This window comes from Phocoena sinus, chromosome 12 (assembly GCF_008692025.1).
Source record: "Phocoena sinus isolate mPhoSin1 chromosome 12, mPhoSin1.pri, whole genome shotgun sequence".
Taxonomy (NCBI): Eukaryota; Metazoa; Chordata; class Mammalia; order Artiodactyla; family Phocoenidae; genus Phocoena; species Phocoena sinus.
The window spans coordinates 43320344-43345693 of record NC_045774.1 but is presented as its reverse complement, the minus strand read 5'-3'; the positions used below and the strand labels follow the sequence as shown (position 1 = coordinate 43345693).

The following is a 25350-nucleotide window of genomic DNA, read 5'->3' as shown; positions in this document are numbered from 1 at the left end:
TAAGGGCTCAACCATTGGCACTCCTAGAATCAGCTCGGTTCCATGATGAGAAGGCAGGTAGAGCCAATGTGAGATTATTAACAAGGCTTATTCTGTTAAGGATCAGGATGCATGCTCAAAGCAAGCACAGCCCTTTCCAATCTGTCACTTAGCTGTTTGAGTTAAAGAAGTCTCATGATCAGAGTCTTATCTCCATTCATGTCATGGATCCAAAGTTACTCAAAATGTATAGTCAGGGCTTCCCTGGTGGCGCAGTGGTTGGGAGTCCGCCTGCCATGCAGGGGACGCGGGTTTGTGCCCCGGTCCGGGAAGATCCCACATGCTGCAGAGCGGCTGGGCCTGTGAGCCATGGCCGCTGAGCCTGCGCGTCTGGAGCCTGTGCTCCGCAACGGGAGAGGCCAAAACAGTGAGAGGCCCGCATACTGCAAAAAAAAAAAAAAAAAAAAAAAAAAATGTATAGTCAGAAACACAGCAAACACGACAAGCAGATATTCGCCCTTGGGCTTCGTATTTTTCCCTGCTATTATTAGTCAAGTGCATCACTCACGGTGAAGGTCTCACTGTAGAGAGATGACTCCAGGGCAACCATCAGCCATTGTGTAATCAATCAGTGCAGAGACGGAGAGTCTTAATTTCTGAGGGATTCTGAGTCATGGTCCATCTTGCCAGGTTTATTTCTAAGCAAGAATGTTTGCATTTGAAAAAGAACAAAGGGTCCTATGAACTTTTAATAATGGGATGAAGTTTAAGAGCAGCTGGAAAGGATCATTTTCAAATTTATTTTTCTGCAGCCAATTAGGCAAATGTATTGTAAATCTGATTTTGGAAATGAATTAAGTGACTACTGTGTTTTAATACCAAAATACTGTAGTGGAATCACAGTAGACCTTGGCAAGGTGTGACCCACTACAATAATCATAGCAAACTCAGTAGCAGTTAAAAGCACCAGATTACACATATACATAGCAACATGGATGACTCTTAAAAACACAGTACTTAATGAAAAAGAAAGAAAAGAAGCGTTACATAACACGATAGTATCCATGCATACAATATACAACAAATTAAAAGATACACATTAAAGACATTAGTATGGCTGCCTGGCAGGTAGAGGGAGGAAATAGAACAGGAGAGGAATATGGAGACAAAGGGACTAAACAAACAAATGAAAGAGAAGTCTTGCATAGACCAATGACGATAATGTACCATCAACTATAATTAACTCAGCTCTGCCACTGAGGTGCAAACTGGCATGGGGGTGGAGGGCGGAGAGAACAGGCCTCATGAAAATATAGTCTAACATGTTAATTCTCATCCTTACTATCTGAAATTATAAATCCAGGGGCCATACCATTATTCTTTTTTTTAAATTTAATGAACAAATCAAAATTATTTTCAAAGAGGAGTACAATAAATACTTGATTATGAGGATGGTGCCAGTATATTATTCTTCTTACGCACTGTAAGATGTCTTCCACGTACATCCCATTTTAACCTTATTCAGTTCACACTGTAGAGAAAACCCAAAAATTCTGAAGAAGAATCAAACTTACCTGCAAAGGCTTCATTTATGACTCCACTGGGGTTTGTTTCTCCTCTGCATTGAGAAATACTATTTAAGGAAAATTTTCTGAATAACTGAAGCTGTTCTTGAATTTTATGGAAAGTAGGTCTTTGGTCAGGTTCTTGAGCCCAGCACTGGGTCATTAAATTCCACCTGGATATGTGGGTAAGGACACGAAGTAAATAGTGATTGGATATGATTAGGTAGCCATTACTGATAACCCAGGTAAGGTCATTTCAGAAGGAAAAGAATTTGAGGTATTGCCAGTTTTCCGTAATTAATATAACTGAACCAGAACAAAAGCTTTTGTTTCTTATATAATAGTGGCTGGCATCTTCCTTCTGAAAAGCTGACATTCAGCAGTTATTAATCTAAATAAATAGATAGTAAATAGATGGTTGGAAAATGTTTACTGAACCCATTAGGAAACTAACAGCTATAAAACTTACTGAAGAAGCTGAGATTAAATTTTACATTCATACACTGATATCTGAAACAAAATCTAAGATTTACTCCAAGCCACACAGATACTTAGTGGCAGAACCAGAGGTAGAAATCAGATCCAATTCTAATGCTTTTACTCTTCATTACACTGCCAGGTTCATTAAGAGACTCAGTTCTCCTAGACATAGATAGCTTGTTGAACATTCTCTTTTCCTTAATGGTTGTCTAAGAAATGTCTGTGCAGAACTCTTGACTAATGTTCATTCATTCATTCAGCAAAGATTTGTTGGACACTTACTATATATGAGCAGTATATCAAGAGTAAGAGATGTGGCAGTGTGACTCCTGTCCTCATACGATATATATAGCAAACGTAAGAGGGAGACAAAATTTATCCACTACAACTCAATGGAGCAGGGGGAAAATGTAGCTCTTTTATAGTTTTTATAGTTCTAATTCTCAAAGCCCCACCTAGTAGAAGAAAATTAGTACAATGCCATTTATAACCTAGCCCATTCCAATATTTTAAACCACCCTTTTTAGGTAATCCTCAGTCTTTTATGGATAATAACTCAGTCTCTCTTATCTTTAGGCTATTCCTACTCCCGCTGTCTTCCTCTCCAAGGTGGTATCAGGATTTATGTGGGGTGAAAGTCTTTTGTGAGTTGTACTGGCACAGTGAAGGATCCTTTGGACCTCACTGTGCCCTCCTTCTCTAGTCTCAGAATGGAATGATGAGGAATTCCATAAGGAGTGACTGGTCTGGTCCATCCTGCAGGCATCAGCTGCTCTCTGCCGTCTATGATCCCTTTAACCTGTTCTTTTGGCCCTTCTCCCTGAACTGGTCCCCCCTTTTCTCTCTCTAGCTGCAGGCCTCTGAGACGGCATCATGTCCCGTATCTGCCGACAAGGCCCAGGAAATCCCTTCCTGTTTCTGTTGCATGCCCGAGGATACTCCTCGGCTGAATCTCCAGCCTTCGACAAAATGTTCACTCTACACAGGAAACAAAGGAGGCTTAGAAGGGCAAGCTACATGTTCCCTGTCTGGACATGCCATCCTACCCTGTTCATGATGCTGGGTGTCCATGTCAATGTGGGGGATCCCCTGCTCAGTGACCTCCTTGCCATCCTGCCAAACTGGGAGGAGTGGGCAGTTGCTCCCTGTGCTTGGTGTCACCCGCACCTAATCTAACTGAGGCCTACAGAGGTTTCGAGACCTAAATATCCAACATCTTCATCCTTCTACCTCTGTCTGTTAAGGTCTCTTCTTCCTACACTTGCCCGGGGCTTAGAAGGAGTTGAGTTTCTCTTCAATTCCTCTTTTTTTATTAGACTATCCTTATATAGAATTATAGGTTTAGTTGCTCACACCTGGCATTTAGCAAGCTAACAAGGAGCTAAAGGAGTCTGTTGGGTGGGCTAAAAGGCTCGTTCGTTTTTCTCCGTAAGGTGGCTCTAGTAGCACTTAGTTGTCTTTAACTTCATTCAAAACAATTTTGTTAGATTGTATGTGACAGCTGTCACATCAGCGTGCATTATAAAAAAAACTTGTCAGGTGTAGCCATTTCAATATTGAAGGTGGAAGGGAAAAAAGCAACATTTTCAGCATATTATGCTTTATTATTTCAAGAAAGGTAAAAATGCAACCGAAACGCAAAAAAAGACTTGCGCAATGTATGAAGAAGGTGCTGTGACTGATCGAATGTGTCAAAAGTGGTTTGTGAAGTTTCGTGCTGGAGATTTCTCGCTGGAGGATGCTTCCAGGGTCGGGTAGACCAGTTGAAGTTGATAGTTATCGAATCGAGACATTAATTGAGAATAGTCGACGTTATACCACACGGGAGATAGCTGACATACTCAAAATGTCCAAATCAAGTGCTGAAAATCATTTGCAACAGCTTGGTTATGTTAATCGCTTTTATGTTTGGGTTCCACATAAGTTAAGCAAGAAAAACCTTCTTGACTGTGTTTCCTCATGCGATTCTCTCCTTAAACGTAACAAAAACATTCCGTTTTTAAAACAAATTGTGATGGGTGGTGAAAAGTGGATACTGTACAATAACGTGGAATGGAAGAGATTGTGGGGCAAGCGAAATAAACCACCACCAACCACACCAAAAGCCGGTCTTCAAAGAAGGTTATGTATATATGGTGGGATTGGAAGGGAATCCTGTATTAAGAACTACTTCCGGAAAACCAAACGATTAATTCCAACAAGTACTGCTACCAGTTAGACCAGCTGAAAGCAGCACTCGACGACAAGCGTCCAGAATTAGTCAACAGAAAATGCATAATCTTCCATCAGGTTAACGAAAGAGCACGTGTTTCTTTGATGACCAGTCAAAAACTGTTACAGCTTGGCTGGGAAGTTCTGATTCATCTGCTGTATTCACCAGACATTGTGCCTTCAGATTTCCATTTATTTTGGTCTTTACAAAATTCTCTTAATGGAAAATATTTCAATTCCCTGGAAGACTGTAAAAGACACCTGGAACAGTTCTTTGCTCAAAAAGATAAGTTTTGGGAAGATGGAATTATTAAGTTGCCTGAAAAATGTCAGAAGGTAGTGGAATAAGAGGGTGAATACAGTGTTCAATAAAGTTCTTGGTGAAAATGAAAAATGTGTCTTTTATTTTTACTTAAAAATCAAAGACACTTTTTAGCCAACCCAACAGATAACCCTCTCTCTCCTCCAAGCTTCATTTCCAAGTCTACTGACTCACTAAAAAGGTCAAGTACCTGTTCTCTTTTTTACTTTCTGGATCTAGAAGGCCGATTGGGGGCAGAGAGAGAAAGACTGCTAAAGAAACATAAACTGGGAAGTATTTAAAAATATTAGTACTACCATATCAACAGATAAATATACAATTACAAATTATAAGTTCTAAAAAAAAGTACTAAAGAAAACAGATGTGAGCTCTAATTAGAGATGGAACATTTTTGGCAAATTGCTTATAGAAGGACCCTCTGCAGAGGCGATGTTTAAGCCAATGAACTCTGTAGGAAAATAAGATGCTAGTCATGGGGACTGGGTGGGGATGGAAGTCAGGGAACACACTAGAAGAGGCAAAAGCATGTGTAAATTCCTAAATTGGGAAAGAGCTTGGCACATTTTAGAATGTGAAGGAAAGCCAGTGTGGCTGTAGAGCAGTCATTGAGGGGGAGAGTATAAAAGATGAGGTCAGAGAGGTGAGGATCACACAGATCAAGGGCCAGGCTAGGTGCTGGATTTTATGGCACTGCAATGGAAGCTGTCCAAGGTTTTTAAGTGGGCATGACCTTTACATCTTTAAAGGATGACTCTAGTTGATATATGTGGAGAATTGATTGTAGAGGGGCAAGTTGGAAGCAAGGAAGTTGTGTTTTTTTTAACATCTTTATTGGGGTATAATTGCTTTACAATGGTGTGTTAGTTGCTACTGTATAACAGAGTGAATCAGCTATACAGATACACGTATCCCCACATCTCCTCCCTCTTGCGTCTCCCTTCCACCCTCCCTATCCCACCCCTCTAGGTGGTCACAAAGCACTGAGCTGATCTCCGTGTGCTATATGGCTGCTTCCCACTAGCTATCTATTTCACATTTGGTAGTGAATATATGTCCAGTAAGCTGGGACGAAGCGAAGGAAGTTATTGAAGAAGACTAGGTGAAAGATAATGGTGTTACACTAAGACAATGACAGTGGAGCGGGAGTAAGAAAATATTCATATTGCTAGGTGACAATGACGCAGAAATCATCATAGGCATTGTATTTAAACTAGCTGTATCTGTATATGGCATGCAGACTCCACTTCCATCTCTTTCATTCTTGCAAGCACCTCAGGTCAGAGTTAATACTCAATATCAGAGTATCATGGAGAAACCTAATATTGGTCTGTTTTTCAGTATTGATCTGATGACTTTTCATATATATTACAAGGAATTTACATTCTGGATATGGAGTGCCAAACTTGGCTTTATTTTTTAAAGATTAGAATCATCGCTAAGAACCTAATCTTTTACATATTTCTTTATAATCTGTGACATTTAGAAACAGGGATGACAGAGAAGTCAGTGAAAGACAATTCGACTCTGAAATAACATTGTGTAACTGATATTCAATCATGGAGTTAAAGTTAGAATCTTGATGGGAATCTTAGGGTTGTCCTAAGAGGTGAGAGGAGAAAGTGAAGTGTAACTTGCCACAGGGAGCCTATCCCTTCTAAAAAGAAAGTTGCGATTCTGAGATACTGCCAGAGGATACATTGAATCTCTCAAGACTTGTCATATTTCAATTATGAAGTTTCTAATTTATTTATTTATATCCCACCTCATTCTACAAAGTATTCAAGACACTTAATGGAGATGATTTAGTGAGAAGGAAGGAGCGAGAGGAGGACGGATGGAGAGGGGAGAGAAGCCATCCATACAGTCGCCCCTTTGCCACTCTGTACTTCACCCACTCACACTCCCCTCCAAAAGTTTAATCTGTGCAAGTTATTTAAGCAGATATTCCTAATTTTCATCTATGGAGGCTTTAATTTACATTGAGTCCATCATTACTCTTAACTCTCTGATGGCAAAAACAATTGACCTGATGGTATTTAAAACCTTTCTCTCCCACCATCCAGGGCCAAATGAGCACTGGATTGCCCTAGATTAAGAAAAGGGGAGCTCTATAAAGCAGTAGTCATTTAAAAGTAAAGAGTAAAACTTGTGCTCTTAAACAGCTTTAAGGTGACAATGGAATAAATGACTAGGCTTTTAAAATTTTATCAATCCTAAAAAATGCATTTCTTACATCTTTCAGGTAAATTAACAACAACTGTATCTTTGGCATAGGGGTCTTTCCTTACAAATACATACTTGTCACAATTCAGTATCATGCATTAAATACTTGTACCAAGTTATAGTTACAAATATTCAAGCATATTAGTCTAAATAAACTGACAGCTCCTTCACTTTTATTAAAATTTACCTGGGCTGGTTGTTCTACCTCTAAACAGATACTCACACATTATACTTGAAATGTCTCATTTAGCTAAGTGTTCCGGTTCAAATTCTTCCATTCACTATGCCAACCCCTTTACTCCTCTTTGCTTCAGTTTTTTCCACAATAGCACAACCTCATTAACCATGTTCATTAATAGTCTCTATGAGTAAAATCCTTGGATTCGTAAGGCAATTGAAATTCAACAGTTGAAAACTCCATGGCATCTTTCAGTATTAAGGGGATGAGTTTCTATAAGTATTTAAGCACAGCACATAAAATACAGATTTTAAAATACCCAATCCCGGAAAGACCCAGTTAGCATCAATTAGCGTCTAGGTATACATATTCTTAAGGGGTAAAAATAAGGTGGTGAGCCTCCATGTTCTCCCATTGTCGCCTCCGTCATTGGAGAGACTCTCCAGTAATTTCAGTTGCCCCTGTGATACCTGTGAAAGAGCTCTCACTTGATGTAGATTGCCCTTTGATCCCGTTTATTCTTGAGAGTGCCTGGTTGTTGTGCAAACTAAAAGCTGAAGAGAATGCTGAGGGCTGGGCTTTGCACCGTCCATCCCAGGCTATGGAAAGAAGGGCAGGAATGCTCTGAACTCTCACATTCCATTAATAGCTAGCCATCTACGGACTCACCTGCCCCAGAGTGCATCCAGGTGCTGAGTATTTAAGCAGTGAATAGAAGGTGCAGCCTGGCTCAGCACAGACTTTCAACCCTCTAAGCTGGGCCTATGATCTCCGAGAACTGCTTCAAATAAAAATCAGTTCCCTCTGTACTCTAAGGAGAGTAGTTAATCTTTATCGTGACAACTTAAGGCCGTGGACAGATTGAATGGCATCGCTGAGAGCTCCATTTCCTTAGCACAGCTTGTCTTCCTGGTTGGCCATGGGTCGTTAACCCTTCCTAGGGATCTGGAGCATGCAGCCCTTAGAGGGCTTGGAGCATTGTTCACTTTTTAATTACTGATGTTCAAATGAACTTCAAAATCAGCAATGGAAATTTTAGCTTCAAGGAAACTATATTTTTATAAAATTAGAGCAATAATGTATCCAACTGAATAATTATTCAAGATAAAATTATATAGAATATTATCTTTTTCCACTTATAATCAGGAATATTTTTCTAGAACTTTTCTAGCACTCCTTCTTTCTCCTCCTTCTAATTGAATTTTTGGATACCCTTGGATAGAGCAAAGTTCAACATACCCGCATTTTTCTTCTCCACAATAGGGCAATTAATTATCCACCTCCCTCTTCCCCAAACAAAATAAATGAACACATAAGTCAAAACGTATAATTCAGTGACTGATTCCTAGAGTGCCTATCCAAAAAAAGAGCCTAATTATGATGAGGTGCATTACCCTCTAGAGGGGAAGTTATGCCAAATAGAATTCTAACAGCACAAGGAAAATTTCGTGCAACTGAAATTTGGGAGAAATTTTCTGAGTGATCAATAGATGTGTAAGAGATGCAAAACAGTGATTAGTTTGCTAACTATTTAATTAAAATGTATTTTATACCTAGGTATGCTGGGTTTTTTTCCTCAAGCCCTAGACTAAAGTTTTTCAAATTTTGTGTAACTTTCTTAGTCCTAACTTCTCTAAGTTTTTCCATCTGCCCCAAAAGGATCATGAGTCATACTTTTAGACACTGCCACCAAACTTGTTCAGGTATGTGTATAACTGATCCTTCTGTAAATATCCCAGAGGCTATAAGAGCTAAGCAGAAACAGACAGTGATTCCAATCTTCTTCTAGCTGGAAGATTTAAATAATACAAAAACATTCACCCATAGAACATCCAGCCAAGGTGCCCAGATCTTAATCATCTTTGGCTGTAGTCTGAATAATCCTCTAAATAACACAGCATAGGCAAGGCAGTGCAATCATGGTGTGTATCCGCATACTGCTAATTCCTTTTGCACTTGTCTGTACCACGCAGTTTAGCACTTTATTACATGTTGGCTTGTTATCCAGCTGCTCCATGTGTGTGTCTTTTCTTTCAAAATACATTCAGAGATGCTGAAGAAGCGTGGCTCTGGTTTAAACACCTCTGTATTCCATACAGGCCTTAGCATGGTGTAGTGCACACAACAGAGGAGTTTATACTTTGATTATATGTTCTTTTAGAAATTTCTTGGGTAAAACACCTCTTAGAAAAAGTGTCAAGACTTGATATTTCTGCCAAGGTTGTTCACAAGAAGGTAGATTAGTACTCAGCAAAATTACTTGGCTTGTTTTTCCTTTATAATTAGATCAAAATCACCTGCTGTTCCAAGGATCACAAATCTATTAGAATTCAATAGTTGCCAGGATCAATTTGATAAAGTAACTAATACTTATGTAGCCACTTCTTGTGAAGTTCATAAATAGATAACAACCTATATAATTTTTAGCAGTACTATATCCCAATATCAGCTTTATCAACAAAAGCAATCCAACTATTAAACAATATATTTCTAGTTAATAGAACCTTTTAATATGCAGGTTAAGATGTTAGTCAAATTAGATCTTCCAAAATGAAATGAGTATATATGTGAATACACACACACACACACACACACACGCACACACGCACACATATACACAAAGAGCTTTTATTTATTTATTAGAATTCTCTTAACCTAGAGTATAAACATATTCTGCTGTTCTAGATTTTGCTTCTGAAGTGAAATATCATGTATATATATATATAAATAAAAAGAAACCATCATGTATTTAGTAAATTAAGTGCCACAATAATTTACATTTTACATAAGATATACAAATATATAGACTCAGTTTTTATTTAAAAATACCATACCAATGAGGCACGTGATTGCATGTGCACATGTTTTTGTTCTTGGGTACTTATGGAACATAATTAACTTACAGATCATCGGGACAATTTCTCGGTGGCTCCAGTCTCCCTCCTGTTTGCACATAGCTTAAAACATCAAGGTTAGAATGAGCTGGATAAGGCTGATAACCAAGAGTTAAAATTTCCCAAATCAAAATTCCAAAAGACCTAAAGATATTAAAGAGTTTGCTTTAATTATACATATTAGAAACATCATGTTTACAGTAGTTTTTCCAACATAATTATTCCTGGGGCTATCAGAGTCTACTTTGTGATTGGCATTTTTGGCCCCATAAAAGGCAAATGGGAGACTTAAAAGCAAGTTGACCTCAAGAAAAAGAGAACAAGCAACTGCATACTAGCAACACTTCAAAGGTGATAGGAAGGCTTAGTGGGGGCGCACACACATACACACACACACACACACACACACACACACACACGCTGTGCTCCTCTTCCCTGGCTGAATCTGCACTGCGGACCTCCATTACCTATGGCTTTCATAGCTTCATTATGCAAACACACTAGGGGTGAGCAAGAAAGCATTTCACCTTTCTTCCTGAGTTTGAGTGCTAGTAAATGTGGAGAGGGAAGGCATGAATATAAACTGACAACACTGAAGACCGACTTTATTTCATCCCCAGTTTTGCAGAGGTCCAGTCCAGCTTAAAAGGTATTGGATGAACCTTTACATTTTGAGCAGCTTTAATCAAAAGTTTGGGGTCAACAAGCAAAAATGAGGGGTTCTATTCAAATAATAAAGAGATGTCCAAACCTCCCTCATGTCCTAATCGTTTTGAGATCCATGATTTAAATTCTGTGTATAAATTAATGACCAAACATCCCAAAATAGTAGGCATTTGGACACATACTTGGACATTAATTCATAGGCACCAATTCCTATTAGTCATAGCCTCTGCACTTGTGGAGAGTAGTAAGCTATCTGAAATAAATGGCTCTATTCCACATACACCAGTAAGGTAACGGATCAAAACGAATTGGAGGGAGAGGTATAAACTGTTGAGACCCAGGAATAGCCCTTCCTTGCCCACCAGCTTTCACTTTAGCTTGAGGCAAATCACTTAACCTCTCTGGTCTTATGTTTTCTCACGTAAAAAACAAGACTAGATGACCTTTTAAGATCCCTTCTGGCTCGGGCATTGGATGGTTCTGCCCACGTTTCTCTGTGTCCTGTTAAGCTCACCATACATCAGACTGAGTAGTGAAGATTCCATCCATCAAACTTTCTGGAGCCATCCACCGAACAGGGAGCAGGCCTTCTCCTCTCTTTCTATAGTAATCATTTTTATAGATGTCCCTCGCGAGTCCAAAGTCCCCAATCTTCACTATCCGTGATGGGCTAGTGTAGTCTTTTACAGAGACGAGGCAATTCCGAGCTGCTAGATCCCTATGGCAGAAGCTATACTTTAATAATAATAATAATAAAGTTCCAGAGATCAGACAAGTAACACTAGGAGGTCTGTAGAGAAGAGAGATTTTAACAGAAACTATTGCTATTTTGAAGGAATGAAAATGTTAATTATCTTGTATATTCTACCCAAACTACAGGTGATTCTTGTGCCAATCTTCGTAAGAACCCTTTATCCAGAATGTCACTGTACCTGTGAATGAAGTGCATCTGCTCCAAGTAGACACAGCCTTTTGAAATATCTACACAAAGGTCTACAAGGTCAACCAAGGTGAGTAAAGGACCGTGAAACTGTAAGAAATAAAAGAAAAATTACAGGCACTTTTCCAGTTTGCACAAAATTTATATGTATATTTTTGGCCACGTATATATGCATGTACACACACATATATATGATGTTTTAAAGGAATTTTTAGTTATGGTAAAAGAATTCCAACAAAGAGGAAAATAACTACATTTATATGCTTTCTACCAAAATATACATAAATAAGACTATCTTTAGTAAGCAGAAGCAATATAGAATCTTTATTGGAAAGATCTCAGGGTGTTAGATCAAACAGACTAGTTTAAAACCGAGTTCTGCTACTTACAAGCTGTGTGAACTTGCTCACATTGCTTAATTCACTAAGCAATTTTCTCATATGTAAAATGGGAACAATAATACTAACTGTGTCAGATTTGAGATAAGCTATGTAATCTAGCTGGGACATAACAGGCACTTAATAAACAGCAGCTGTTCTCATTAGCAGTAATGATGATAGTTTAATCAGTTTAATTATTGGCCCAATGTCACGCTATAATGTCAGTCATGACAATGGGCTTGTTCTCCATATGGGCCCCATAGAAATTGTTAGCAATACTCTATTTCAAGGTCACAGATTACTCCTCTCATCTAAGAGAGCCAGCACAAATATACAGTTGAGCCTGTACTGGCTGCGATGATTTCTACATGAACAAAGCCAGTTGAAGTTTTTATTAGTACCATATGGAAAAAATTCAAAGTTCCTTCCTGGAGGCTATATTCATATACTGTCTGTCCCTTACCATTTCCCTGCAATTACCCTGTTTCAAGCCTTTATCATCCCTATCTGATGCTTCCCAAACTTCCCATGTCTCCAGCCTCCTGTGCTTTAATTAGCTCACTTTTTTGTAACCCACTGCCTGTAGAGTCTAGAGTCTATTACAGATTCCTGAGCACAGCCTCCATGGCAGCCCCAGGCTGCACCAGCCTCTCTTTACATCCATTTATTTTCCATAGATTCTCCTCTCACAATCTGTGCTTTGGTCACACTGGGCCATTTGCAGTTCCTTATACCTGCTCTGCATTTCTCAACCTCTCTTCATTATTCCTTCTATCATTCCTGGAATGCCCTCAGTATTCTTGATTTCCATCCACATCCTTCAATGAGCATCTCAAAGGATTCACAACCTTGACATCCCTTGATTCCTCATAGACGGGTGCTCTTAAATGCTGTTCCCTCTGACTCCCCTGACAAGCTCATGTCTTGTCCCAAAAAGTAGGAAGAATCCTGAATTCTGGGACTCAACATTGCCATGGTCCCACTCAACCACACCTATGTCTTAAAACTAAACTCAGTCTTACTCCCAAGAATCAATCCCTTGCAGCCCTGTTCAGGTCCACTAGACGCGCGTCTCACAGCCTTGTGTCTGAGTCCCTGCCTTGTGTCTCAGCTGGTTCATTGGTTCCTCTGTGAAGGGAATCCTGCTTTGCGCTTGGCAAAACCTACTCTACTCTTGAAGACATTCTTCGCAGAGAATCCTACTCCTGCACTTCAGTCTGGTGGCTAGTGCCCTGTTCCTTGCTGACAGATTTTCAAATGCTGCCTGCCTGTTTGAATCTCTAATTGTAACTTGCTCCTAATAGCCCCTGTGACAACCTATTGGAACATTTCATTACCCCATGTCGGGCCTCCTTAACCCCAGATGCTGCCCTCGGCTACCACCTGTTTTCTCTTGCCAAACCCTCCAGACATATTGAACCTCCATCTCTGTCCATCCCTAGTCAAAGCCTTTTATATAACTCATATCAGTGTAGTTTCAGAAACTGTTCTATCTCGCACCTTGGTTGTGTCCCAAACAGAAGACCTCCTCCGTGAAGCCTTCTCACATCTCCCCAGTTGGAAATCATCTCTCTCTCCTCTGTGCTTCAGCAGTGTATTCTCTACTCCATTCTAATGGGCCTTCCCTCTTTCTACCTTAAATGATTCATTCATATGTGACTTACCCACCCTACCACGTGGCAGGGCCCTTGAAAGCAAGAGCCGCATCCTCCACTGTCGTAAAATAAATACCCGGCAAAAATTTCATGAAGTGAATGGTGTCTGGCTATGTAGTTGTATTATTTTGATAGATAGGGTTTTTTGTTCACTTTTTCTATCTTACTACAATCTTAGAATATCAAAGCTAAAAGAAGCCGAAAAAGTTTTGGATTCAGTGTTCCATTTTACGATGCAGAAACTGAGTCCTAAAAATGAAGGACCAGACTAAGGTTTATAAACCCAGTTGCAGTCAATCCTTATGCATTCAACCCAACAAAACAGTCTCAGAGTGGGGTTGGGGAGAAGGGTGCTTGTAGCACTCTCTGTGGAGAGGCAGCTGGCCCCATGTGAACTTAGACTGATGGGGGCGTAGAGCCCGTGGCCCTCCGCTGTGGACCCCGCACCTTGATTCTGGCACTCAGCACCTAAGGGCACCCTGTCCGATAAGGTCAGGGCAAAAGAGACAATCATGGACGCTGCCTTGGTAGCCAGCAGGAAAGGCAGTGGAAGAACTGAAGTGCACTTGAGAACCAGTCGTCAGAACCACTAGGACACTGGCTGAATAAGAGTAGTTTGGGAAAAGCAGCTCTGTGAGTTCTTTTAGTCCACCTTCATTGTCTCTTCTCTCCCCCACAAAAAACTAAAAAAAAAATCTACAGAGGCACTTTCTTGTTAAAGATGAGGAATTGAATTTATGCATTTTAGTTTTATTCTCTCCCCAAACCTTACTAAAATGACATTATAGAGGAAATGTTGTGATCTCAAGAGGATAAACAAGATCAGGAGAATAGATAGAGCACAAGGAAACATTTTTGGAGGAAGGAAAGCAGGTGGAGGTGTGGTCATTTAGCAGAGCCAAGAGAGATGAAAGCTGGCTGCCTGCAGAGGGAGAAGACAAGAATTAAGTGATGTTTTTCACTATAGAACCACATAAACACTCTGGAATTCGAGGTAGCAAGTATCTCTGAATGCAGGGTTGAGGGGCAGGACTGAAAGCAAGGTGAATATTTAAAAGTTTGTTTTAAGAGCTAAGTAGACCCTAGATCCCCGTCCCACAGCAGCAGGAGGCTTTCCTCTGCTAAACCACCCCCCACACACACACATACACACACATACACACATACACACACACACACACACACACACACACACACAGAACCAGAGCAACTCCAAGTTCAAAGATACCAGTCATACTAAGGCGCTGTGCTAAAAATGGAGAAGGAAATTAAATGAGAATCCCCATCCTGAGCCTTGAGACCTCCAGCCCTCTTCCCCGACTCGACGCCCTGGTTTATTGCCCAGGCAGGAGACCAGCAGATTCCTCTCTGGGGAAACTGGCGTATGCCAGGGAAGACATCCAGGTGCTGTCATCAGGCGACCCCAGCGGAACATCAGGGTCCCCCCTGACAACCAAAAGGAAGCTGCCACAGACATAGGCTCTGATTCTTAGGTCTCACTATTAAATATGAAGATCAGCCACAAATTACAAAACATTTGAGAAAAGCTTCTCATATTACAAACAGATCCCAGAACAATGAGGCAAAAAGGAAGCCAAGACAATGCAGGAAGCAAATTAACACTTTAAAAAAAACTATGATTAGTATCCTCGGAAAGATAAAAGAAAACTTTGCATGTATGGAAAAATCAGAATACTATTTTCAGAGGCAGTCAAAATATAAGAAGGAGTCTGTGGAAAATTAAATTTTTAAATTCTATTAAAAAATTAAGGAAATATACCAGAATTGAGAGCAAAAATACAAAGAGTAGAAAATAGGAGAAAACAGCTAATAAAAGAAAAGGATACAACAAAGGTGACCATTATCCAACTACTAGGATTTCTAGAACAAGGAAATGAAAGGAACAAAGAGTTTTCTTTATTACCAAAGAAATAATATTTAAAAATCCCAGAAGTAAAAGGGATGATTTTCCAAGCTGAGTGTCCAGATGAGTAAAATGTACCACAGATAAGAAGCAGTTCCTGGGACTTCCCTGGTGGTGCAGTGGTTAAGAATCTGCCTGCCAATGCAGAGGACAGGGGTTTGAGCCCTGGTCCAGGAAGATCCCACATGCACAGAGCAACTAAGCCCATGTGCCACAACTACTGAGCCTGCACTCTAAAGCCTGCACGCCACAATTACTGAGCCCACACGCCACAACCACTGAAGCCCGTGCGCCTAGAGCCTGTGCTCCGCAGCAAAGAGAAGCCACTGCAATGAGAAGCCTGCACACTGCAACGAAGAGTAGCCCCAGCTCGCAGCAACTAGAGAAAGCCTGTGCGCAGCAACGAAGACCCAACGCAGCTAAAACTAAATAAATAAATAAATTTATAAGGGAAAAAAAAAAAAAGAAGTTCCTAAAATTTTCCAAAGAGAGGACAAAAAGCAAGTCACTGATCATATGTCCAGGAATCAGAATGGCATAAAACATTTTAAAGGCAATTGTAGAAGCTAGAAAATAAAGATGCAGGAGTTTTATTTTTGAGGAAAAGGGATTTTCAACCTAGAATCCAGCCAAATTATTAATCAAGTGTGGGGCGGGAGGGAAGAACAGTTCCTCAAAATGAAAAAAAAAAGATTTTTGCCTTGCATGCTTTCTCTTTTCTAAAACAGAACAAAGAAGCCGTGGAATTGAGGAAATAAAGGTCCAACATGGAAATTACCAAGGTACATGTGAAGGAAACCCCTAGGGTAACAGCTCTGTAGAGACCAGAGGACAAGCGCCTGTATCAGCTCTAGGAGGGAAGTGTCCAGGAAAAATAGCGTGAGGAGCTGGATTATCTCATATATATACCCATATTGTGAGAAGGGTTACAATTCTGTCAGAGTTTAGGAATATAGAAACCTAAGCAAATGGGGGGGCATTTATTAAACTACTCAAGAAAGAACCACAATCATAGTATTTGAGTAACTTAGCAAATAATAATTAAATAGACATAGTAACATAAACTTGCAATATTGATTCATCTGCAAATTGGGGTAACTGTCAGATGATGGGGAAAGCAGAGTTTTTCTGCGTGTAGAGCTGGTGGGGTCAGGCTGGTACATGACTAAGAGCTTAAATCCTTGCCTCTTGCAGTAGGCAGTCAATAGATCTCCCCCAAGGTTGAAAACTCACTTATACTGCAGCAGTATAAGCAGAGCGTTTAGGAAAGTGGAGGTAAACACCAGAAGGAATGTGCAGAGGCCTGGGATGTGGGGATGAGATAGAGCACAGGACTCCTGTTTTTCACCATAAACCTTGTCATATGTTTCAGTTTTTTAGCTATATAATGTATACTTCAATAGATATAATAGAAATAGAAAGAAATAGAAACTTATTTCAATAGAAATAAAACCTGTAATTTTAAAAACTACACATTTAAATTTTAGTTACTTGTTTTGTCTCAGGTGTTTCTCACCTGAGACCTAAAAGCAGGTTCCCACAGGTGCTGAGACCCCCGGCCCTCAGTCCCCACACGTGCCACAGTATTTACACCGTCCACTGTGCTGGGTGCTGCTCTAGGCACTGCGGACATGGAGGGGATGGATCGGGGCTGCATTTTGTTAGCAGGACCCTAGAGTGGACAGGACCTATTAGCATGGTTGTAGGAAAAGAAAAGTAAGGAACCAGATGGATGGCACGAAGGAGGATACATGAAATCAAGAGCTCTGTTTTGGCCAAAGTTTGAGACGCCTGTGAAAATCCACACAGAAAAGTCAGCTGGGAGAGATGTAAGACTAAGGGCTGGAAATTTCAATTTGGGACAGAAAGGCAGATAGATTAAGTACAGAGAAACTCCACACATTCTCTGTTCTTCAGAAACCATGATTCTGGCAGGGAGGGACCTATTTTTCCACTAGATACTAAGAACAGGCTCAGATAGCCAGAAGATGCAAGACATTAGCCCAGGGTTCTAGTTTGACTAATCCAACATGAAGGAAATACAAGAATTTTTTTGACAGAAGTCTTCTAAGTTTCTACCATCAGCCAAAACTGCAGCCTATTGAATTTAAAGGAAAATAAGACGAACTTATAGGTCATCTGCATTACATAACCAATACTGTGGACCCCATTTCCTACCGATGTCATCCGGGCTTTACGCAAATAGGTAAGAAGGTCTCCTCCTTCCATCAGTTCCAGGATGATGTACTGGGGCTCATTCAGCAGACAAACCCCAAGCTGCTTCAGAATGTTGGGGTGATTAAACTTACTAAAAGGCGAAAAGAGACAGGCAGGATAACATGACAACGACAAAAATCTAGTGAGGATCTTTATGGAATAGAACAATTCTTTATTTCTGGTTCCCTTCAAAACCCTGATTTTTTTTTTTTCCTCTTAATAAATGAAAGCCTCCTTTTCCAAGAACCCAGCTGCACGCCTGCCTTACAGAGGTAATATTGCAACCCCTAGTGGCCAAGGCATGTGGGTAGAACAGAGGGAGTTTTAGAAGAAGTTATATTTATATTAAGCATTTTATGTTCTGGAAAAGAAAGTAATTTTAACTAATGTCCTTCTTTGAAAAATATTTTAGAACATTATGTTTTTGGTCATGACAAGTATGAAATATTCTCTCCCTTTCAGAGAAACAATTCAGACACTCAGGTTTGGCTACAAATGTTTGCTCAAGAGGTCAAAGCGAGTAAGCCCCAATCTAACAATCAGAACCCACAACTTGGGACCCGATCAACCACAGCCTCAGGGTGTATTAAGATGTATTTGAGTAGTTTTCATGACCATCAACTAATTCTAACCTTGAAGACAAGTTTACCAAGACCAGGGATATTCTCATTGACATCACTGTACTTAAGAGAACTCTCCCTTACTTGGTCTACTTGACCCATTATCACACATTTAGAAGAACATAAGCATATTTAAAGCTGAACAGCTTCAGAAATCCCTTGCAAGACATGCTTCTTATTGAAGGTAAAAGAAACGACTGCCTGAGGACTGCTTGTGACCAGGCTCAGAAGACTGGATTCTATAGAATACTTGTCACTCCAGACATATTTTCTTTTAAACTTCAGCCATGTTTATTTTGGGCATGATCTGTTATGTCAGGTCATTTTGAATGTTAAAAATCCACCAATCAGATGTAAGAGCTTCCTACCCATACCAAGGGAAAATTATTTTAGAGCTGCCCTGATACCTCATCAGGTGTGCCTCCTTCAGGAATTCAATCTTCTCCTGGTCTGTGGAGCCCTTCTTCAAAGTCTGTGCAATGTAAAAACAAGCCAGGAATCAGTATAGCAGACATTTCCATGAGCTCAGTGGGTTAATGGAGACAATCTTTGTTTTGTTTTGTAATATGCACCCTTGTCATAAAAAACTGTGTTCTCCAATTCTCCAGCCTCCCTTGCAGACAGGGCTGGTCATATGACTCAGTACTCATCAAAGAGATGTAAGGGGAAAACTGCTGAGGGGGAGAGAGGCTTGTGCAGAACTTTTACTTTCCTGAACATATACATCTAACACTATCCTTCCCCCTCTCCATGTCCTGAATGAAGATGTGATGCTTGATTCTTTGGCAACCATCTTGGGACCATGAGGCACCATACATGTACAAAGTTGAGAGAATTTCAGATATACTGGCTCTGGCCTGACACAGTACTACACCAAAGCCAGAAGTCAACTTGTTATCTAAGAAAAAGAAACACTTGTTTAAACCAGTTGAGGTTAGAGTATGTGAAAGACTGTTAAATGCTACGAATTGGAAGTGGAGAAAATTTTGCCAACTTCTCTGGTTGTATAGCCCATTCTCAAAGCAATAAATTCCTAACAAGCAGTGATCAGGATATTACTCAATTACATAAAAGATTCATCATCCTTTGATCAAAAGAAAGTTTTATAAAAATATGAGAGTGTATCCAGGGCTTCCTTAAAACTACATCATCAAATACACCATGATGAATAATTGTGTAGTCCAGGGGTCAGCAAACTACAGCCTGTGGACCAACTCCAGCCTGTTACCTATTTTTGTACATCTTATGATCTGAAAATAGTTGTTACATTTTTATTAGTTGTTATTTTATTTTTTCCAGGTTTATTTTTTTTAACATCTTTATTGGAGTATAATTGCTTTACAATGGTGTTAGTTTCTGCTTTATAACAAAGTGAATCAGTTATACATATACATATATCCCCATATCTCTTCCCTCTTGAGTCTCCCTCCCTCCCACCCTCCCTATCCCACCCCTCTAGGTAGTCACAAACCACCTAGCTGATCTCCCTGTGCTATGCAGCTGCTTCCCACTAGCTATCAGTTTTACGTTTGGTAGTATGTACATGTCCATGCCACTCTCTCACTTTGTCACAGCTTACCCGTCCCCCTCCCCATATCCTCAAGTCCATGCTCTAGTAGGTCTGTGTCTTTATTCCTGTCTTACCCCTAGGTTCTTCATGACATTTTTTTTCTTAGATTCCATATATATGTATTAGCATATGGTATTTGTTTTTCTCCTTCTGACTTACTTCACTCTGTATGACAGACTCTAGGTCTATCCACCTCACTACAAATAACTCAATTTCGTTTCTTTTTATGGCTGAGTAATATTCCATTGTATATATGTGCCACATCTTCTTTATCCATTCATCTGTTGATGGACACTTAGGTTGCTTCCATGTCCTGGCTATTATAAATAGAGCTACAATGAACATTGTGGCACATGACTCTTTTTGAATTATGGTTTTCTCAGGGTATATGCCCAGTAGTGGGATTGCTTTTTCCAGCTTTATTGAGGTGTAATTAACTTGTTACATTTTTAAATGGTTGAAAAAGTTATAAAAAAGAAGAGTATTTCATAACACATGAAAATTATATAAAATTTAAATTTCCATTTTCATAGATAAAGTTTTACTGGAACACAACCACACCCATTCATTCACATATTGACTGTGGCTGATTTCACACTGCAATGGCAGAGTTGTGTAGTTGCAACTGACACCATCTAGCCAGCAAGCCTAAAATATTTACTATCTGCCCTAGCACCTAGCACCCCAGTTCTCTTATGGTACATTTGAAGGGAAAGACTGTCTGCCAGGTCTTAGCTAATTAGTAACCTCAGAGGTAACTGTTAATAACAGAATTTATGTAGGAAATGGGGGGGGAAATGTGATTTCTGTAGCCATGGACAGGTTTCTACCTTCTCCCAGTTATCTTTTCCATCAAGAACACTCCTCTTGGGCTTCCCTGGTGGCGCAGTGGTTGAGAGTCCGCCTGCCGATGCAGGGGACACGGGTTCGTGCCCCGGTCTGGGAGGATCCCACATGCCGCGGAGCGGCTGGGCCCGTGAGCCATGGCCGCTGAGCCTGCGCGTCCGGAGCCTGTCCTCCGCGACGGGAGAGGCCACAACAGTGAGAGGCCCGCGTAACGCATAAAAAAAAAAAAAAAAAAAAAAAAAAAAAGAACACTCCTCTTTTATCATAGTTGTATCCATGTAAGTCCCTGTAAATATGTTGACATAACAAGTCAAGGAGTTAAAAGATCAGCATTACCTTCACTGCTACTTTGGTTTCTGCACTTCCAACTCCTAAGATGTCTACCGCTGTCCCTTCATACACTTCTCCAAAGGCCCCACTTCCCAACAAGAGACGCAGAGTCAGTTTTTCCCGAGGGAAGGCAGGAAGACTGTCAATCTCCTCTTGGGTTGGAAGCGTACTGGAAAATAACGATATTTTTGGTCTCCCAAAACGCATATGGTTTACGAGTGGGTGTTGGTGTTAGTGTTTGAGAGATAAAAAGTATGAGAAAGAGGAAGAGAAATCTTATGGTTTTGCAACACTGCAGTGCATTCAACGTGACATAGTGATGTGTCTGTGTTCCTATTCCACCATCCAGAATATTCCTTCTCTCTTCCAAAACCCAGACAGAATATGTTACTTCACTTCTAGGCACCTTCATTTTGATAGCATGCCTGTGTGTGCACTGCCTCAAGGCTTTTTACTGTAGTTTGTTTCGTTAAAGTTATCAGTTATTAATTTCTTCAGGTCACCAATTTGTGTAAAAAGCTATTGCAAATTAGTTATAAAAACAGCTGGGCTTATGATCTCAAAAGCTTTTGCTTTACTTCATACACCTGATCTCTCATGTAAAACAAAATTTACTATGACCACAAAATTACTCCATGTCCATCAGGTTAACTTTTAGAAAGTCAAGCTTCTCACTTGGAATATCATGAGGGGAAGGAAATCCATCTGCATTAAAAATGCTTTGAGATTTTAAAAGAGAGTCTTGAATATCAGATATGCTGTGTATTTTCTCCAGGAAAAGTCACCTCTGAAAAGCTGATTTAGGTCACCTCTGTGTCTACTTTACATCCTGTGTTCTTATGTCTTTAAATAAATTTCTAGAAGCAAGGCCAATGGCTATATAATCCTTTTTGCATGGAACATAACATAGTGTCTTGTACAATGAGACATTTAAATATTTTCTTTAATTATGACAATGGAAGTTCAAACCTCATCTATTTTAGAGAAGTTTTGTAGGCAATCACCATAGAATTTCTGAAAACAGAATAAAATTGACTTAATAGCACACACAAGAGACCTTGGAATTCTTCTCTTCCAGTTGAATCAATCATGTTACCATCTACTCCCTTCCACGTAGTAGTTATCTCCTTGTTTTATTGACTTTCGAACTATGTGATAAGACACTAGAAAACAACTAATTTTTGTTTATTTTTCTTAAGATAGAATAACAACATAATTTGCCATCCATCCCAGGTCACATTTGAGAGTGAAAGGGGATGTTACTTTTGAATACGCCAGAATAATATGGGCATAAAGCAGGACAGTCCTGGGTAACGTGGCATGCATGGGCACTCTCTTTAGAGTTGCCCTCTCTCCATCTAGGTGCCCCGTAATGCCAGCCCAGGTTACATACTGTATCGCATAGCAGGCATTCGCCAGTCCTACTCCAGCGGCCAGACCTCGAAGGTCAGCCAACTCTTTGTCTTCATTTATGAGACCCGTCAGCCCTTCCTTGGGAGTTTTTTGATTCTTTAATCTTCTGTGCCAGACTATAAAGACAAAAGATCATAATTTACAAAATAAAACATTGCTTTCTTTTTCTTTAGGAAATGCTAACAATACATTTTTAAAGTTTATACTGAAGAACACTATTGATAGAATAACAGAATTTGATTGAAAAAATATGCCCATAATAGAATAACTAAATCCAGGTACAAAGCCATATAAAAACACATAACTTATACCACATCACATTTTATCTCACTTCTCAGAGTAAATTTTAATATATTTCTTATTGCTGTTATAAACAAGTTGAAGCAACTTAATATCAGAACTTATTTCTCAAAATCACCCATAAACTAGAATCAAAATAAACCAAAACAAACTTGCATAATAATTATTAGTGAACAAATTCATTTCTGAATCCAGTTATGTCCAGGTTATACTCCTCAGCAGACCTGAGGAATGCTTTCAATATAATGGCATGCTTTATTTTAAAATGCAGAGTACAAGAGTGTATATTCATTGTTTTTCATAATACACATACTCAAATACATAGAAAAATTATTAGAATGAAATCTACCAAGTGTTAGCAGTGATCCTCCCTAGCTGTGGGATCATGGGCGATTTGTATTGTCTTCTTCATACAATGGGCAAATATTATTTTTATAATCATGAAACATAAGTAATATCTTTTGAAGATTAAAATACAATTATATCATTAAGATCGCCCATCAATACTAGAATATTGGCTCAGAAGTTGAAAACAGCAAGGGTGCTTTGTGAGATGATGATTAAAATTTGAACTTTATTCCATGGTAGCTTCAGTACCCAACAGGTGAGAGTTCTATGCAAGTGAAATTCCGTCTGAGGGACCACACAACAGGGAGAGATCTTAAGTAGCTTTGCTAATGCAATTCTTCAAACCTGAAATGCTCTTACCATCCCTCTTCATTTTTAAAGGCCCAGAATGAGGCCCCACATCCTCAGGGATGCCTCCCGAGACCTCTGCAACCTCTGTTGATCTCTCATCTCTGAACTTCTAAGACCAACTGTGGCTCTCAGTCAGCATGGCTATGTCACTGTCTTCTACATTTCCTATTTTCTTTTATTGCTGTTTAACATATATCCTGCTATTTATCTTTTCGTACAGGTATGTCTTACCTCCCCCATTAAATGGCAAGCTCCTGAGATCAGCAATTGTGTTTTACAGTTTATTTTCCTTTGCTCCCAGCATCAGGCTCATGTTCTAAGTAGATATAGCCACTCATCAAAGTGAAAGCTGTCGATGCTTATTTTAAAACCCTTGCTTCAATTTTGTATTTATAAGTAAGACTGATGAGAGCCCTCTGCACAATACAAATTTTTAAACAATTGCTGTTTTCATTATTTGAATAATTCAATCTTTTCTCATGCGCTCGCATAATCCTACCGGTAAAACCGCATACATTGCTACTAAAAGCAAAAGAACCAAATTAGCTTACCTATACTCAAAAATCTGTGAGTTCCAAGTACAATAAAGACCTTTAAGTCCTGCGAAAGTCAGATATCCATAGGATGTCTTGAAAGCACAATAGCTTGTCTGAAATTATCTCATGTTCATCCACTAGAGTTATGGGTTTAACCAATGGTGATGTACAAGTAGGCAGGCAAAGGTCAGATGAAGGACTCTTCATGTAATACTCCTTCCCAGTAGGAAAGCAGACAAGCAGTCAAGCCTATATGCCAACTGCCAAATATACTGCAGTCATATGCATAATTCTGGAGGGGCTGGCTTAGTGGCACAAACATCAGCTGTGCAATACTTAGACTCCCTGGAACCACAGTTTAAAATCCTGGCAGGGTCAGCTGAAATATTTAGCTTTCCAAGTTAGCTGAAGAAATAATATATTCCATATATTATCTGGTGTGGAATCTTTGAAGAGAAATCTCAATTCAAGTTTCAATGTGCTCTCTAGTAGCTTATGACTCCAATCAGTTTGGGGAAGAATATAGATTTAGAACATTTAGTAAAATATTGGCTTTCTTTATCTTGAGAGTTCAACTTTATGTTTGTAACTTTTCCTTAAACTTTCCCCTATTTTTGAAAAAAAAAAAGAAACTACTGTTTCCTGAATATGCGCTTGAGTGTTCTCTTCCGGTAAATATCATGTCTTTTTTTGTAATGTTTCAGCATGTCAGGGACTCATACGTTAATAATGACAGGGTGACCATATATCTTATAATCCAAACCAGAACATTTTGGGGACTGAAAGGAAGTACTATTAATGATTATGCTGAAACAATAGGAATGAAGCAGGATGTATGATCCACTATGGTAACCCCATAGGTCCAATATTTAATCATCCTTTTGGGAGTTGTCACTGTATTTTCTCATCATTAAATCTTAAGAAAAAAAAAAAAGACTTTTAAGACCAATACATTAGTATAAAATGAGTGGTAGGAAATAGCTAGCTTCCTATCTATCTAACCTAATTCTTCTGCTTTCCTGGTCATTTACAAATGAGCAGGGATTTGAAACAAGCAGGCCAGACATCTGCAAGAGAGAGTATTGAATGCTATAAGGCAGAAATGGATCTTTTGCAAGAGGCCCTGCTCATTCTAGACCAGGCTGTCTGCCTGGAGACCTAAACTATCCCGACCAAGGATTGTCACTGGTTTCCCTATAAAAAAAACAATTTTTTTTATACCCAGAGTCATTTTTCTTTTATTTATTTCAAACTATAAGTCACAAAACACGTGTTAGATAGCCAATCTGTAATACTGTTTTAAAGAAGGCTAAAGTTGGTGCCTTTGCAAGTAGTTTTATCTAAAGTGTACTGTGAAGTGTAAATACAGATTTATTTTTCCTAAGTTACCCCAGATTAGAAA

At 39.5% G+C, this 25350-nt stretch overlaps 1 protein-coding gene across 1 annotated transcript in view; it reads right to left on the bottom strand.

Annotated features, from left to right (window-relative positions):
• The window catches only part of ROS1 (ROS proto-oncogene 1, receptor tyrosine kinase), a 113392-nt gene that overhangs the window by 7306 nt on the left and 80736 nt on the right, over positions 1–25350 (bottom strand). The window contains 8 exon segments of the mRNA XM_032650615.1: positions 1554–1717; positions 9862–9996; positions 11033–11236; positions 11451–11548; positions 17596–17725; positions 18662–18726; positions 21007–21169; positions 22394–22529. Of these exon segments, the coding sequence (XP_032506506.1) occupies positions 1554–1717; positions 9862–9996; positions 11033–11236; positions 11451–11548; positions 17596–17725; positions 18662–18726; positions 21007–21169; positions 22394–22529 (1095 nt within the window).